At 37.0% G+C, this 19,030-nt stretch overlaps 1 protein-coding gene across 1 annotated transcript; it reads left to right on the plus strand.

The window, feature by feature from the left end:
• Nucleotides 1–4,358: 4,358 nt before the first annotated feature.
• On the plus strand, nt 4,359–15,015 carry LOC131434582 (protein I'm not dead yet-like). The gene is made up of 9 exons (XM_058601426.1): nt 4,359–4,716; nt 12,777–12,868; nt 12,927–13,431; nt 13,491–13,576; nt 13,639–13,887; nt 13,949–14,155; nt 14,217–14,314; nt 14,362–14,642; nt 14,701–15,015. The coding sequence occupies exons 2-9, from the start codon at nt 12,849–12,851 to the stop codon at nt 14,980–14,982; spliced, it is 1,728 nt and encodes a 575-aa protein (XP_058457409.1). The 5' UTR covers nt 4,359–4,716; nt 12,777–12,848; the 3' UTR covers nt 14,983–15,015.
• The last annotated feature ends 4,015 nt before the right edge of the window (nt 15,016–19,030 follow it).

Genomic DNA, 19,030 nt, shown 5'->3' on the forward strand with positions numbered 1-19,030 from the left:
AAAAATCTATCCTGACAATATCTAAATAATTTAGTTTAGATGCGATTAGTGCATAAAAACATATATGTTGTCGCGATAAAAATTAAGTGAATGTTATTTTTGTAATGGTAAGTACGTTTCTCTGGCGGCACCATTTCTGCCTGATAACGTAACGAAACATGAGAGAGAAATAAACTCGGCTCAGCAAGGCTGCCAAACAAGCGGTAGCTTTATTGGATTTTATGTGATGTAGTCAAACTTGTAACCGAAAATATCAAAACATTCTTGGCCACCCGGCGACATCGAGAGTCATTTTACACATTTACGAGAGAGCATGAAGAGAAATGTAATACGCACAGCGAGCGACACGGTTTTACGCTAACAACTGGCAGCAGCCCTTGAAGCTTCAAATCGTTTTATAGCACGTTTTTGTCTTGCTGTCTAGCAACAACCTACCTCTAGCATGCTAAGAATAGGACTGAAACGTTAGCTTTAATTTCGCTTCTATTTATAGATTCGCGTGCTTCCAACAGCTTCGCTTTTGCATCGATTGACCAATCAGAGCGATGCTCTCTCTTTGATACATCGCTTACTCCTTCAAAACCGTCGACTATGGCAGGGAAATCCGGTATGCTGGAGATTTTTTTCAGACAAAATAGGACACTGCTAGCTATTAATCAACATTTCAATGATATACAATTCAAAATACATGGCTATGAACATTCAAATCAATACGTAGAAATATTTCCTATCAAATGATGAAATAATATTAATAATTGATACAAAACAGACTGAGCTGTAAGTGTTTAAAACCTGACCACATTTCTACGTGTAGTTTTTCTTGAGTTTCTGATTTGTACCCCTAATAAAGATGTGTTCCACATCAAAAAACTCTCTACTGATATTAATCGCTACTAGATGTGTTACCAGTCTGCCAATTTCAGTCGATGAGAACTTAAGCATGACAAATATCAGTTTTGATACCATTCGAAATGTATTTTGTTAAAGTTAGATTGGCATTGCAGATCTTGAACAAGACTTTTACAGGCGTAAGTAATAATTTCATTTGTACACTTACTTACCTTACCTAACAGCTTGAGTACTGGGGTGTCCTTTGCTGTATCAAGCATACGTCTTCACATAACTCGGTCCATGGCTGGTCGTCGTCAACCACTCAAGGCACGGCTGCTTCTGAGATCACCCTCCACTTGATCGATCCACCTGCTCGCTGCGCTCCTCTTCTCCTTGACCAGTCGGATTAGATTCAATAACCATTTTCACTGGGCTGTCGTCCGACATCCTTATGACATGCTCAGCCCATCGTAGACGTCCGTTTTTAGCTGTCCGTACGATGGGTGGTTCTCCTAGCAGCTGTTGCAATTCGTGATTCATACGCCATCTTAACGTTCCGTCTTCCATTTGCACTCCGCCATAGATGGTCCTCAGTGCCTTTCTTTCGAAAACACTGAAAGCGCGTTGGTCCTCTGCCAACATAGTCCAGGTCTGGTGGCCATAGAGAACAACCGGTCTAATGAGCGTTTTGTAGATGGTCAATTTTGTGCGGTGGCGTACTTTTCTCGATCGAAGGGTTTTTCTGAGTTCAAAGTACGCACGATTCCCTGCCAAAATACGTCTCTGAATATCTCTGCTGGTGTCATTATCGGCGGTCACCAGTGAGCCCAAATACACGAACTCATCAACCACCTCGATATCGTCACCGTCTATCAATATTTGTGGCGGAAGGCGTAGTGTTTCTTCTCTAGAGCCTCTTCCTCTCATGTATTTTGTTTTGGATGCATTTATGGCCAATCCGATACGCCTAGCTTCAGCTTTCAGTCCGATGTAGGTTTCCGTCATCTTCTCAAGGTTACGTGTCACCATATCAATATCGTCTTCTTTCGGAAGATCGTGCCACTCGTGTCGATTCTCGCTCTTCTAATCACACCTTCTAAGGCAATATTGAACAAGATACAAGACAGTCCATCACCTTGCTGTAGCCCTCTCCGAGATTCGAAGGGACTCGAGAGCGTCCCAGATACTCGATAGGTAGCATATCACTCTATCCATCGTTGCTTTGACCAATCGCGTCAGTTTATCCGGGAAACCGTATTCGTGCATTATCTGCCATAGCTGTTCTCGATCGATTGTGCCGTATGCCGCTTTGAAGTCAATGAATAGGTGATGCGTGGGTACGTTGTATTCACGACACTTCTGGAGTACTTGTCTTATCACGAATATGTGACCCGTAGTGGCGCGGGCTCCAGTAATTCCCGCTTGGTACGGCTCTACGAATTCCTGAGCTGTTTGGTGATAGACTACGGCAAAGGATTTGGGAGAGTACCTTGTAGGCGGCGTTCAGCAATGTGATTGCGCGGTAATTGCAACAATCTAGCTTATCGCCCTTTTTGTAAACGGTAAACATACCACTCCATCCATCCATTCCTGCGGTAGAATCTCCTCCTCCAAAATCTTAGAAATCATCCAGTGCAGTGCTCTAGCCAGTGCCTCTCCTCCATGTTTGAACAGCTCGCTTGGCAATTGATCATTGTCCGCGGTTTTGTTGTTCTCATCACTTATCTCCGACAGATCAGGGGCTGGGAATCTGTCGTCGGCTGAGCGTGCACCAAGATTGATTCTTGTGCCGTTCTCTGTATCTTGTGCTTCGCCATTCAGCTGCTCGTCATAGTACTGCTTCCACCTGTCGATCACCTCACGTTCGTTCGTAAGAAGGCTACCACTGGTATCTCTGCACATTTCGGCCTGTGGCGTGTAGCCTCTACGTGAGCAGTTCACCTTCACGGTACAGCTCTTCCATCGCTTCGCGATTTTGGTCTTCCTGGTGGCGCTTTTTCCTCCAGAAAACCGTGTTCTGTCTGTTCCGTGCCTGTCTGTATCGTTCCTCGTTCGCTCTCGTGCGGTGTTGCAGCATCCTCGCCCTTGCTACATTCTTCTCTTCGACCAACTGCTGACAATTGCCGTCAATCCAGTCATTTCCTCGATTCGATAACCTCGTACATAGAACGGTTGCAGCAGTGCTACTCACGGTCTTCAAGAGTCGCCGCGCCAAGCTACTCTTTCGTTGGTAGCACTAGCTCTAGTTGTTGGGCGTATTCCTCTGCAGTACGAACGTTGCGTAGCTGCTCGAGATTGAGTCCCAGCGTTCCTGTGCGACGCGTGTTGTGCACTGTCGATAGTTTTGAGCGCATACAAACCGCGACAAGGTAGTGGTCAGAATCAATGTTGGCACTGCGGTAAGTGCGGACATTGATGACGTCGGAGAAGAATCGCCCGTCTATGAAAACGTGGTCGATTTGATTTTCCGTATGTTGATCAGGTGGCTTTGTGGATATCTTTGCGGGGGAAGAAGATACTTCGAACTACCATTCCGCGGGAGGCTGCAAACTTTACGCATCGTTGACCGTTGTCGTTTGTTACCGCGTGTAGGCTCGCCAACCCGATCACGGGCTTTTACATTGCCTCTCGGCCTACTTGAGTATTTATGTCGCCGATGACGAGTTTTACATCCCGCCGTGGATAGCTGTTGTAGATTCGTTCCAGCTGCGCGTAAAAAGCTTCCTTCTCGTCATCGGGTCATGTGGTCACTTCACGTTGATGATGCTATAATTAAAGAAACGGCCCTTGATCTTCAATACGCACATCCTATCACTGATTGGCTGCCACCCAATCACGCGCTGACGCATCTTGCCGCAAATCCCGTTCCTAGAACGCTGGTTGTGCCACAGCTCTGGTAGAAGGTAGCCCCTTGATGCCCACTTTTCCACACCTTCTGTCCCGTCCATCAAAGCTCTCGCAGTGATACGATATCGAAGCCGATATCATTTGTACACACTTACTAGTAATAGTTTGATCCGTACACGCCTACTAGTAACTACCCAACATTGAGACAAAAGTCCCAATCCGACCTAACCAGTCTATAGAATGGGTATTACTCATTTTTGGGTATACAAGATTTCTGCAAATTTTAGTTGACAAAACTTGTTTTTCAATATTCCTAGTAAGTAGAATGTACTCAATAAAACTGGATAGATTCTACTTTTTCACGATTTCATATGAAGAACATTACAAATCTGATTAGCATTTATGTTCCTATATTTTACGTAACAAGTAGAGCTTGATGTAGTTTTCTCTTGATGCCAAACCCAACCCATGTTCCAGCTTAACTGCTGTCAAAACGTTTGTTTGAAACCTTTTTCGAACCTAGTTTTACAGTCATTGAACTGACTAGTTTCAAACCTAATTGTTTCATCGAGTTTGCTTTAGTTGCTAAGTGCGAACCCATCTTTTATTCACGATACTGAGAAGTGTTTGATGAAACTACCTTGGATCAGTTTCAATTTTTTTCAAGCGAAAACGCCATTACTTTGCCAACGCAATATTTTATCAACCTTGTGGAGTAGGCCATGTAAAGATATTGATAAATTCCGAAGATGTCATATGGGGAACTGCAAACAGTGTTTCAGATAATTTATTGATATTTGTCTTGAAGTGATTGAACTAATGAATGACTTTCAAAAACTTATCTAATTGACACGTTGTGACTTTGAAGATTCGTAGCAGAACTCGCGTAACCCGACTGAATGTGAATAATAGATGCGGAATTATAACTCTGAACAATAAATTGAACCCGAACGATATACAGTTGGAAACTACAAATAATATCTACGATCAGTGAAGTGAAGCTCAGATCACACATATGAGAAGGATTGAATGATCAAGGTAAGAATATTTAGAGAAATAGTTTTATCTTAAGTTCGAATGTTCTTACAATTCAGTGGTACCTACGGCGGTAATTACTGCATACAGTACGGTTGTAAACTATTACATTCCTACCGGTTATGAGATTTAGTTATGATAGACACTTCAACTGAAACTTTAGAAATAACTACATTATCCTGCAAAGCAAAATTCAATTTTTGACTTAAAAAAGGACACATCTCAGCTTTTTATGACATGATATTTATTAAATGAAATATCATGTCATAAAAAGTTGAAATGTGTCCTTTTTTAAGTCAAAAATAGCATTTTACTTTGCAGAATAATGTAGTTATTTCGAAATGTAGTTCGTCTAAATCTTAGAGTGATTACGGTTGCCAAGCTGCTCACGCTGCAGTGAAGTCAAATTTGTGAAATTACTGGCTCAGTGGAAGCTGAATAGACCGATATACGGAAAGCTAGCACGTGTCCTGATGATACATGAACACTATAGTCTACTTTTCCTGTATTTATTTGATTGGTCGATTGCGAAAAATCACTTAAATACTTTATTAGTTGATTTCGATGTTTATCCCAGACGTGAATACAATTGTTTCTTTTGTCGTGAATACGACTTACTTTACTATGGGGTGCCTTTCAAAATTTACCTTGTACAAGAATGAGTAAAACTTAATAGTGAATATCTCTTGTTGTACTTAACCCAATAACATATTTTTTTCTCCATGCTATCGGGAATATGATCAGCAATTTATGATAAAATTTTCAGTAGAAAGAAATAATCACAAATAACTCAAATTCAAATTCAAGTTTTCTGAAATGTTTAATTTCAACGAGCATTAAAGAGAAAAACTCACGCTTGTTGTCTTTTTCGTGAGCGGACGACGATTTTAATGCAGTGAGCGTCATTGCATTTTCGGTAAACCAACTGGGTAGAATTAAAAGGTAAAAATTGACACGCTACATTCATTCTAGCATGTGCAGTTGAGTCAATAAATTAATTTTTAAAGAAATATTTTATATATTGTGATCTTTTCTTCCATTAGAACTATTCTAATTAGTACCTTGCGTACTTCTGCAGGCGAAAATTTTGTTTATTCTCTTATGTCCTTTCTTATTAATTTGTGTGTTAAAACAAGTTTGTCGTGAATTCGACGTGCACCGTTACGATTCTGGAAGTAAAGAAACGGAAACTTGCACAATTTACATAATATATCAACTAATGAGAACTGTTTTATTCGTATTTACGTCATCCAGTTATGTCTCTGATATTATTCACCTACGTTTTTTTATACGACAAAAACCATAGTTCGGAAATTTAAATAAAATCCTCCAAATAGCAAAATGATATGAAATAAAAATATTTCTCTCGACTTTACATATAAATTTTTAACACTATTTTTTACTAAGCTCAGTTTTTAGAGTGTACCGAATAATTATATCCATATGATTAGCGAATTAAAGCGAATTTTATTTCTCACTAAAAATATTGTGTCATATAAAGTACGCATGCATTTTAACTATGTTATTTAAAAAACAAATTGAAACTAGGTCTTTCTCATGTAATGTGTTCGTATATTAGTGTAACGCAGAGCGTTCCACGGAAATACAGTCCCATTTTCAAGCTTTAAACATTTGATAAGATTATGCTAATCCCCAAAAAAAGGGAATAACCCTCCATCGAAGGCTTCATAATTATAACAAAGAGAAATGTTTTTCGTATCAGTGCATCGAGTAACACCTATTGACAAGATAACAAATTTTCAAATTTAAATGTAATGCAAAATTATCAATTGCAAGTCCAAAATCTGCAACTCACTGTGTATGATATGGTGCAAAATAGATTCTATCGCTCATTTTTTTAATAAATTTCAAATCATTCTAAGGGATATTATTAAATCACTTTCTCGTGATATACTTCCCATTATTTAATGTTTCTCTGATGTTTTGCAAGTAAAATTAATGAGAGGCATCTTTGAAATTAAAATAAATAAAATTGATCTGTTTAAAATTTACCGATTCAAACGTTCTTGAAGTTTTAAAAAGAGTCTCGTAGGTTCGGAATCACATGAGAAAGTTTATAAAATATGCAAAAAATGAACGAATATGCTGCTTTTTATTTAATAACATATTTTAAGGTACGAATATGCTGCTATTTATTAGATAAAAACCTGTTTTAATTCAGCTAGTGGTGCAATGAAGCCATTCTCATATTATTCATTTTCTTCTATATATTTCAGCAGAAATTCTCCGAAATACTTCAATCTGAAAAAGTTTAGAAACGAGGTTTGAATATTTCTGTTGAATATTACTATTACATTGATATACATATACATGATAAACATGATGATATACATACATTTGAATTTAAGTTAGTGAAAATCTATTCAAACATATGTGAAAAAGTGAAGTGAGCTCCATTTTATCACATTCGACTATTATTGTTGATACTATATGAAGAGATAGCTTATGAAAAAAATATTGTGGAAACTAAGCACCTCTCCTCCGGAACCAGGGAAATGAAAATTGAATTATTCTTATAGCATCTTAAGACCATTTGAATCTAAGTTTGTGAAAATCGGTTCAGCCATCCCCGAGAGAAAGGAGTGACATTATTTTCATATTTGCAGCTGTCGAGCTGATTCGAATGGTATATGACATTCGGCCCTACGGCCTCGGACCATTCTATATGAGAAAGGCAAAAACCTTTCCTCGTGATAATGCCTGTTTTTGCCATTTAAATAATCTCATTAAAACATTCATAAGATTCAATTCTCGGTTATTAGTATTGCAAGTTTATCAAATAACCTAATAGTAGCTATCAAATGAATCTAAGTCTATCGAAATCGATTCTTTCATCTCCAATAAATTTTGGTGCATTAAAAAACACGGGTTTGTCGGTTACGACACATGTGAGATTACATTCCTCGAACCAGGAATGTTCGCCATAACCCTTTCAAATTTGATTAACATTGTTTGCTTTCAAATAAGCCAAAGTTTATCGAAATTCGTTAGGTCATCTTCGAGAAAATACAGCCGATGAAAAATGCGCGGTTAGTCGGTCACGTTACTTATACTATTATATATCTGGAACCAGAAGCGATTAGATTTGATTTGATATGATCTTCGAACATGAACCACAATTTTATAGTAGCTTTCAAACGAGCCTAGAATTGATAAAATCGGCTCAGTAATCTCTGAAAAACACCACGTATACCATTATATCTCCGGAACAGTCATTTGAAACACGAATATTTTGTTATTTTACAAACATTTTTCTCTTATGCATCTAGTAGAAGTGATAGCGCCATTCTCTTGCCATTTAAATAATCTCATTAAAACATTCATAAGATTCTATTCTCAGTTATTATTATTGCAAATTTATCAAATAACCTGATAATAGCTATCAAACGAGTCTAAGTCGATTGAAATCGATTCTTTCACCTTTGAGAAATTTTAGGCACTAATAAGCACGGGTCCATATGTGGTTTTACGTCACATGTGAAATTACATCCCTCGAATCGGAAATGTTCGCCATAACCCTTTCAAATTTGATTAACATTGTTTGCTTTCAAGTAAGCCTAAACCGAAACATATGATTTTCGATCTTCATCCAAAATCCAATATTAGCTTTCAATCGAGCCTAGACTTGTAGAAATCGGCTCTGTCATTTCTGAGAAAATTGAACGATAAAAAAGAATGCGTATTGTCAGTTACCTCACTTATACCATCATATCTCTGGAACCAGAAATCGCTTCCAAACAAGCCTAGAATTGTTGAGATTGGTTCAGTCATGAACATTAAAAAACAACGCGTTTCGTCGGTTACATCAACAGAAGTGACAGCTACTGTGAAGCAGCGTAACAAATTACTAAATTCTCCTAGTTTCAAATAGTTATAACACATGGATCAATAAGTCCCGAGACTAAAGCAGAGATGGCGCTCGTAGTAAACCAGTAACCACGTCTTTCTAGAGTACTAACCTTTGCTTGAAACGGGTCAAAATTTTAAGTCGATCCGACCAGAAACAGCTGAGTTATCGAGGTTGGAGTAAAGTCGTTTTGTAGTTTGTTTAAAAAATGGAAAAAAAAACGTGTATCGTGTTTTGATAAAACATTGTTTTTTTTTTTATGGGTAAAAACACCGTGCAAGCGAAACAATGGATTGAAAAATGTTATCCGGACTCTTGTCCATCAAAAAACAACGATTTGTCGGTGGTTTGCCGAGTTTAAACGTGGTCGTACCGACACAAATGACGCGGAACGCTCGGGTAGACCTGTGGAAGCCGTTACACCGGAAAATGTGAGTGAAGTGACAAAAATTATAATGAAAGATCGTAAAGTGAAGCTCCGTGAGATTGCTGAGATGACACAGATATCATATGGAAGTGTATTTACTAACCTTCATGAAAAATTGAGCATGAAAAAGGTTTTTTCCAAATCGGTGCCGCGATTGCTGCAATGCACCCTGCCACAAGTCGATGAAAACAATGGCGAAATTGAACGAATCGGGCTTTGATCTGCTTCCCCAGCCCCCATACTCGCCATGTTTAACCCCAAGTGACTACTGGCTCTTTGCTGATCCAGGGAAAAAGATTTGGCTCAAATGAGGAGGTCATCGCTGAAACTGAAGCTTATTTTGAAGCGAAAGATAAATTTTTTTATAAACATGGTATTGAAAAATTGGGAAAAAGTGGGAACCATTGTATCACCCTAAAAGGTGATTATGTTGATGAATAAAAAAAAATTTTGCAAAAAAAATGTTGTTTCCATTGTTAGTCTCGGGATGTCCATGATCCATTGATCCATGTGTTAAGAAATGTCCTTGGCATCGTATAACTAATATAGTGCGCCTTAATAAACATATATTGAAAAAACCAGAAGTGACATCCATTTGATCTTTGAACTTGATTCACAAACCAATAGTAGATTTCAAACAAGACTAGACGAGTTAAAATCGGCTAAGCTATCTATGAGAAAATTGAGTGGTAAAAAACAACGCGTTTTGTCGATTACATCACTTATACCATTATATCTCCGGAACCAAAAGTAACAGCCATTTAAACGGCTGAAAGCAAAAATTGGATAAGTGCAATTTCGTTTCGAAAATGCAAAAACCGGATAAAAGATTAGCTGGAGCTTGAGCGACCACCCCTGGTTGCTACTCCGTTACTGATCGGGATTAGCTGAAATTGTACAGGGAGTTTCTAGATGATCCGACCTGGGACTGGTAAATCATCCTTCAATGTACATCTTCTGGTAACCCCAGAATTCAATGATCAGTACCGGCGCCGGCCAGGACCGAACGTAGATCGTCTAAGGAATGGGAAGGGATGTTAGTCCAACACTTGTTGTTACTAGAGGCCGTATATACTACTGCGCACTCCACAAGTGTCACGGGAGAAGGATATTTGTTAGTAAAAATGTCAGTATTGGTTTTATTCGCGCGCGACTCAGTATGTTCCGATTTCAAGATGCTCGGATGCACCACTAAACTCACTCACTTCCCGAGTGAACGTTTCAACAATATCCTATGTTGAAGTCCCGGGAAGTCTTGATTCACAGCTCTTATTCGAGGAAACTGAAGAAAAATTTGCAATACTATCGCGTAAAGAATAAAAACTTCCCTATTTTTTGTAAATGAAATTACGTCATTCAAAATAAACGAGTGAATAGGATTTAGACAAAATAGTTTATTCATTGCATTCTAAACGGTTGTTATAAAATCATTTTAAATCACCGAATATAGGTCAAAAGATTTCACGCGCATCTTGATTCTGTATTTCCGCTTTATTATTTTAATTATTTAATAAATTAATTATTTATTATATTGGTTGATCCGGGCAGCCAACTACCGAGAAAAATATTAATTTATTGTTTGTAATAGTAATATCAAGTGTTTTGTTTTTACTATGTATTCAATATACCGATATTTGTTATCTCTGTTATTACCTTTGTAATATCAACGGATTTGCGCCATAGTTGATTTGATTTTTATCATTCAATTTATTATCCAGAAAGACAATCAATAACATGGAAGAAGAAAACATTCCAAATAAAACTTTTCTCCGAAGCTAGACGGAAATTGATAGGTTGAATGAAGAGATAATTTAGTAAAATAGGGTAATTAAAAGTGAAACATTGAAAATATCTGATTACTGAAAGGAAAAAGAAACTCCTGCAATTGTCGTCTTTTACGGCATGGAAGCAGGAACCCAGTGAATTATTTAACTGATCGTACTCTTCAGGTTAGCTATCAGAATTGCAAATCTGAATTGCTACCCGTACGAGCCGGTGTTCCGCAGTGTTCGAGCGGAGCTCCAATCTTGTATAATATTTTCACTTCTGATCTTCCAAATCTACCCGTTGGTTGTCAGAAATCGCTATTCTGTGACGACACAAGTCTGTTAGCAACAGGTAGAAATCTAAGAGTGATCTGCAGTCGCCTACAAAGAAGTTTTAATATTTTCAGTGATTATCTGTCAAAATGGAAATTTAACCAAATGCAGCAAAAACGCAATTAATTACCTTTCCTCAAAAGCCATGAGCTTCTTTTCTTGAACCAAACAATAATCACATTCTCGAATTGAATGGTTTGGAATTGACATGGTCTGATCAAGCTAAATACTTAGGATTAACGTATGACAAAAAACTCACTTTCAAGGATCACATTGAAGGAATCCAGGCAAAGTGTAATAAATGTATTAAATGTTTATATCCTCTTATAAACAGAAATTCTAAGCTCTGTCTACACAAAAATCTCAGAATTGCGGAAGCAAATGATGTACTCATGGTAATAACCAAATCATATATATATATATATATATATATATATATATATATATATATATATATATATATATATATATATATATATATATATATATATATATATATATATATATATATATATATATATATATATATATATATATATATATATATATATATATATATATATATATATATATATATATATATATATATATATATATATATATATATATATATATATATAATAGGGCTGAAAAGTCACCACTTGTGGCTGAACACCCAATTTAAATCTTAATAATTTAATTTTAACTCATATTCCAAAAAATAGTTATTTGAAAAAAAAGGAACCCAGTGGATCTATTCTTCGTTCATTTTTTCCGCCGAATTCCACACGGCATCTAGGCTGGTACTGTCCGGAGAGAGCTAATAGGTACTATCAATCTCCTAGTGGACTTTAGTCCCTACAAAAACCGGATAAAAAAATAGGATCAAAAACTGGACTTAGATTTTGCAAGGCAAGAATCGTTTGAAAACATCTTTTTTACAAGAACCGGACCAAAAAAACTTTCTTCGTTCTTCCAAAACAAATGTTTTTATCTGGTTTTCGCATTCAAAGTTTTTACCGATTGCCGCGGTGGGAACGCAGCGAAGATCAGCTTGCCTGTAACAGACAAGCAAACCATAATGATTATTCCAAGTCTCCAAAAATACTTGTATCGACAAACAGAACAAAAGTTCCTGAAGTGGTTTTAAAAGCAAAAAAAAACTGGAATATGGAAAATCAAATTTCCATTGGTCTGTTTCTTAACCAATCTTTAACTACAAAATTTAACTTCACAAAATTTGAGGATGTAAAATTTATTAATATTCGTTGAAAAACACTCAGTTTGAAAGCTCGAAGTTACCGTTCCAACTTTTTTTTAGGTTTGGTATTTGGAGAGTTAACAAGCATAAAATCATTTGAGTCTAAGCCGGGTTGTGGAATTTATTCACAATCTCATGAAAACAGTCTCTGTTGAAAAACGCGAATGCTGTTCTCTCGGATGCCGTTGAGTGGAAATTTTTTAAACTGTATATCAATTTTCTTTCGCCAACATTTATTTTGCGCTAGCGGAGCAAATTACTTTTGCATCTTCGAATATTTATTGTTTTCCTAAAATTTCAAATTGCACCTTAATCCAAGGACTCCAATTATTCAAAGTCAAAGTATGTCATGATTGGTTCAGAATAATCAGCGTCCAAGTATTGTATATATCTTTTTAGATATAAAAGCTAAACTTGGTCATTTTACAGAAACGAAGATCGTGAAACCAGAACCAGTAGAACGAATATTTATTTCTGTTTTAGAAGATTCAGTTTTGCACAATGGCAAATGTTGAAGACACGTAAGTTGATATGGTTTAGCGTATGAAGAAATTACTGCTACTTTTACGTACTCTACAGCAATGCACCCGGAGTGGGCTGTTGCCGACGAATGTGCAAGTTTCTTGGCGTGTATTGGCGCGCACTAGTAGTGTTCATTGCTCCTATCGTTGCGGCAGGAATTTATACGATTGATACGTCCCCGGCCTACCGGTGTATCTACGTGGTACTGATCATGGCGATGTACTGGGTAACGGAAGCCCTACCGCTGGCGATAACGTCGATGATTCCCATTGTACTGTTTCCGGTTCTTGGGATACTTGATACCGACCGGACCACCATGATGTACATGAAGGAAACCATGTTGATGTTTATTGGTGGCATTATCATTGCTCTGGCGATCGAGTTTTGTAATTTGCACAAACGGGTAGCACTGAAAGTTATCTCGATCGTTGGATGCAGTCAGAGAAAATTGAATTTCGGATTGATTTCCGTTACGATGTTCATCTCGATGTGGATCTCGAACACGGCTGCAGTTGCTATGATGTGCCCGATTATGCAAGCCGTCCTTGAAGAGCTGGAAGCGGTGGGAAAATATATTATGTCAAAAAGAATTTAACACTAACCGATGACTCCTACCTTCAGCAAGGATTGTGTGAAATGTATGTTCGACAGACCAAATCTAACGAAGAAGAAGGAACCTCAAGCAAGAATAAAAATGAATCGGATGAGTAAAATTTCTTACCTATTTTGCTTGAAAATATGTTGTACAATTGTTTTTCGTTCCTCGTAGACCCAAGAAACCATCCAAGACCACAATCTGTTACTACGTTGGAGCTGCGTATGCGTCTACCATTGGAGGTTGCGGTACCATTGTGGGATCTGGGACAAACTTAACCTTCAAAGGAATTTATGAGAGTCGCTTTCCCGATGCTCCTGGAATTGATTTCCCTAGATACATGTTTTACAATGTGCCAGGAATGTTGATTAGCACTTATCTAACGTGGGCTTATTTGCAATGGGTTTACATGGGAATGTTCCGGTAGTTAATACTATATCTCAAACATCTTCCTGTAAAAAAATTCATGTTACTTGATTTCCAGACCAAATAGCCCTGAAGCCAAGGCTTCTGCCACCGGCAAGGAAGGTGAAACCGTAGCACGCCGTGTGATCGAAACACGATACAACGAACTTGGCCCAATAACCGCTCATGAAGCAAGTGTCGCAATCCTTTTCCTGTTGGCTATTGGATTGTTCTTTTTTCGTGATCCAGGTTTCATTAATGGATGGGCGGACCTTTTGCCAGACGTGTATGTTTATAAAAAAAAATTATTGACCTCATCGAAATCAGAACATTCAAATCCTTCACAGAAAAATCCGGGACGCAACTCCAGCAATATTTGTTGTCGTACTGCTTTTTGTGATCCCTGCGGATTGGCGTTGGTTCGAATATCTCAAGTGGAATCCTGGTAAGTTTAAATATTGAGAGTATCTGATCTGATTTGTCGTTCTACAGAGCGCTTACCATCGGATGCCACCCCTTCCCTCATCACTTGGCAGTTCATCCACCAAAAGGTACCTTGGAGCCTTGTTTTTCTGCTGGGCGGCGGGTTTGCTTTAGCTGAAGGAGCAAGATCTTCAGGAATGAGCATGCTATTAGGCCAATCACTAGCTGGATTGAAAGATTTACCACCTCTGCTTCTATTGTTTGTCGTATGTTTCGCGGCTTCAATGTTGTCTGAATTCACGTCCAATGTGGCAATCTGTAACATCATACTACCTGTGTTGGCTGAAATGGTTCAATTTCTTAGTCTTCAAAAGCTACGCGAATAATTCAGAAAGTTCCCATCCGTAGGCCATCGCAATTGAGATCCATCCGTTGTATTTGATGCTACCTGCCTCACTGTGTTGCAGTTTTGCTTTCCACATGCCCGTGGGAACTCCGCCAAATGCCATCGTGGCTGGACTGGGAAACATCGCTACCAAGGATATGGCCATTGCTGGTATAGGACCTTCAATTTTCACACTAATCGTTGTGTGGGCAACTTTTCCAACCTGGGGTGCTGTTGTGTATCCAGAACTGGACACCTTCCCGGAGTGGGCTCTAACATCCAACATCTCCAACATCGTTTTTTGAAGAATTGTTTCATCCAAAGCTTAACCGTAGAGTAAAAACGTTTGCTGCGTTAGCTTAATATTTGTATGATTTCGTAATTCGTTATTAGAATTATTATTAGAGATTAATATTAACTTCAAAGAATTCGCTAGTTTTCTATTTAATAATCCGAAGTATTTTTTTTGACACAGCTTCATAGTTGAGTAAAGCGGCGTTCATTCTATTGGATCACAGTGTAGCAGTATGTAAAGACAAGGACCAGAATACTTCTCTGTAATTCAATGTAAATGTAAATTCAGGGGTTTTGATACCTCAGGTGTACCGGTTCGTGCTAAAGTGCACATGACTAGTTCAAATTCTTTTACGTTTCGCATTCAGTTCATCAGTGCATTAGCAGATGATTGTGTTGAACATAATCCGCTAAGACGACGTAAAGTATTTGCTATTTGCAAATCACTTATTTGCACCAAAGTGCAATGTCTTTTCTGATGTGCCGAACGAACAAAATAAATTCTAGTATGCCGTCAATTTGTTTTGTTCGCTCGGCACGTCAGGAAAGACGTTGCTCTTCGATGCAAATAAGTAATTTGCAAATAGCAAATACTTTACGTCTGCTTAGCGGGTTATTTTCGCCCTTATTCTGAATAACGTCGTATCGACTTTACGACTGTATTTCATTTGTATTCTTAATAACGCTAGCAAAATCAAAGGTCGTTATTCAGAGTAAGGGCGATTGATCCGTGAGGTGGCATTAGCAGTTCAACACAATCTGCTAATGCACTGATGAGCTGAATGCAAAACGTAAAAGAATCTTATCTCGTTTTTTTCTTTTGCACTTATTATGCTCTGATTAAGCTCGTATTTCACTGGTTGTGTTTCACGATTAATGCTAGATAACAGAGTAATTTGGAGCTCCTGAATGTTGTTTCAGGACTAGGAGACAATTTTAACTGATTTTTTCGAAGGATTTAATTTTTTGAAAAGATTCGAAATTGTATTGATTTGGTAACACTAAAAAGTTTCTCATTAAAGTTGCAAAATACTTTGTTACAAAAGTTTACCCGTTCTATGCATCTTGTTTAATTAAACATGAAACATGAGTACATGAAATTTTCGAAATCGAAAAAAAAATTTTGATGCCAAAAGTCTTAGAATTGAATGAACCGTCGAGATTTAGTGTCATCTCGAAAAAAATTTTAGCTATGATTCGATCGAACCACATTCGATCGAAAAATCAATACGTCGTTATTCAGAATAAGGGCGATTATGCCATTTGATCTTCAAACTTGATCAATGGCCTAGCAATAGCTTCGAAACGAGCCTAAGCTTGTTAAAATCGGTTCAGCCATCTCCGAGAAACATGTGCGGTAAAAACAACACACGGAACGACCGAAATCAGCATTTTCGCGAAAAATTTAGTTGATTTGCTGATTTTAGTTAGTTATTTTTTGAGACAACTAAAAAAATCTTACTTTTGCTGATTTAGATTTTTTATTCTCATTCCCTTAATAATAATAAAATATTTGTTGAAATGACTATTTTTTTTAGTTGAATTCACAAATTAAACGTACTGTTATTTCTTAGCTAAGGCACACTTCATATCCAGTCAACTAATTTTTTAGTTGAATTAAAGAAATATAATGTTGTTTTCAACCAATATGAATGGTTGAATTGGCTTCTGCAATCTGCAGCTATATGGCGCCCTGTCAGCGAAACGGTAACACCTTAATGACTACTAGCCACTAGATGGCACACTACTGCCGAAAAAAATTCAGACGCGGTTGTCTTTTCTATATTGGCAGGTATAAATACGATGTTGTGTTGGAGAAAAAGACATAAACGAAACGTAAACATCTTTTTGAATTTTTTTTCTTCTAAATCACTGTTTCTTCATTCTCACTGAAAACTTTGAGCACTCGGAAAACAAAAACCGAATACAAATAGTACACCGGACGGCGCAGCTCGGAAGGTTTGAAGATACAAAAAACCTTCATCACAATTAGAGTGAAACATTCGAAATTCACATCACTGTTCCGCGTAAAAACATTATTACGCACAATCGCTTCAAGTGCGCACAAATTCTGAATAAATACACTTTCCACTAACAGTTTACGTCATTTTTACATATCGGTTTAGAAAATTATATAGGGATATATCGTAACACATGCGAAAAACATCTAAACAATTTGCGAGCAGTTTCAACAAGACTGTCCCTTTTAGCTTTTTAATGGATTGTTTTGCTTTGACACTGCTGTCCTTCAGTAATGACGGTGATAGATAAATAGAATCAAAGTTTCTGATTTTAATAACGAAATTAGTTGTCAATGAGAATTTCGTGTTGGATTGAAATATTGCTGGTTTGTGTCCAGAATATTCGCCAACTAAACACATTCTCTAAAAATAAGAGTTTTTTTCAGCACAGTAAATTCTACATTTTAACTAATTTTATAGTTATTTTGGAAATTTTGTTGTTAGAATCAACTAATTCAAAAACAGTAATACGAATTAGGCGCAGAGCTAATTTCGGTCGTTCCGTGCACATTTTGTCGGTTACGTCACTTATTCCATTATATCTCCGGAACCAGAAGTCACAGCTATTTGATCTTCGAACTTGATCAATGGCCCAACAGTAGCTTTCAAACACACAGTGCACACACAGAGACATTTTCAGATCTCGTCGAACTGGGTCGAATGGTACATAACACTATGAGTCTACAAGGCTCCGTTCGAAAGTCGGTTTTTCCAGCAACTCTCATACCTTTCTATAGAGAAAGGCAAAAATTCGATTTGGGAAGTCTCTAAATTTTTCTAAGTCCCAAAGTCGATTTTCAATTTTTTTTAGATTAAACCAGATCTAGACGTTTCATGCATTTCAATGATATTTGGCATCAAAGAATTTTTTTTCTTTAGTTTTGATGTTTTTTACGCGGATTTCCGAAGTTACGCTGTTTGTTTCACGCAAATTTCCGAAATCAAGCGATTTTTTTGCGCGGTTTTTTACGCTGTACGTATCCCCCGCGTAAAAAGAGACCCCAGTGTATTGCTTGTTTAAAAATTAACATTTAATTATTCACAATCATACTACTCACAGAAGCATCATATCGAATATTATTTTTTGTGAATTTAAAAATTAATTCAAATGTTTTGCATAATGCTGAGCATCATTCGAACAACAATTTGTATTTTTTTCGTGGAAAATATTGAGAAATTAGTCGGTGAAGAAGTATTTTCGATGACGCGTTTTAGAAATCAGGATTTGCGAATTACACTGTATCTTAACGCAATGTTATCAGAAGTCAAAATATTCAATTAACATAGTTGTTGTAGATGTTTTTTTAGACCCTAACGTTTACATTTGGTATTTTTTGAGTTTTTGTTGGTTGTTTAAAATCAAAAATACCATTTTGTAGCTGTACGCGAAACGTTGGGGTTGGGTATTTTATACGTAGAAAGTTCAAACGCGTTCAAAGTTTACTGTCTATAAAATCGAAAGAAACAATTTATTTTCCTAAAGGGCGCGTAGTGTCAAAAACTTTTGAAAAATCATATTTTCTCTTTTGTATATTGTTACAACAAAACATTTCAAGAATGCTTTATTATATGGTTTCCATTTAAATGAGTGAACTTCAGAAAAAAAGGTGGGTGGGTAATATCACAGACATAACTGGAGGATGTGAATACGAATAAAACGGACATTTTTTTCAAAAATTTAGATACACAGCAGAGGTAAGCTTCTCATAATCCTTTGCAAATATTTTAGTGGTTCTAAAAAAACCACTTTGCGTTATTTGCCCAATGTTTATAACTGATGAGTCTCTTTTGTCATCATTTATTTATCTACACCAGAACAAAAATTCACGAACTAAATTCGAAATCAGAGGCACGCTCCGAACTCAGCTGCAAATTTTAGATTTGGAATTTCGATTATAAAAATCAGGTGATAAATTTAGTTGTAGAATTATGGAACTGGAATCATTTTCAGAATTTAACGAGTTGCGTTCTAAAACTGAATTCTAAACTTAAATTCAAAACCTTAATAAATAAACTGAAATCAGTTCAAAATCTAGCT

The sequence above is a fragment of the Malaya genurostris genome, chromosome 3 (assembly GCF_030247185.1).
Source record: "Malaya genurostris strain Urasoe2022 chromosome 3, Malgen_1.1, whole genome shotgun sequence".
In the NCBI taxonomy this organism is placed as follows: Eukaryota; Metazoa; Arthropoda; class Insecta; order Diptera; family Culicidae; genus Malaya; species Malaya genurostris.

Excerpts from the sequence above, each read along its gene's own strand:
- LOC131434582 (XM_058601426.1), top strand. The coding sequence starts at position 12,849 with ATGGCAAATGTTGAAGACAC. Across the intron at positions 13,432-13,490 it reads TCCTTGAAGAGCTGGAAGCG|CAAGGATTGTGTGAAATGTA; the intron begins GTGGGAAAATAT and ends TCCTACCTTCAG. Across the intron at positions 14,315-14,361 it reads ATATCTCAAGTGGAATCCTG|AGCGCTTACCATCGGATGCC; the intron begins GTAAGTTTAAAT and ends GTCGTTCTACAG.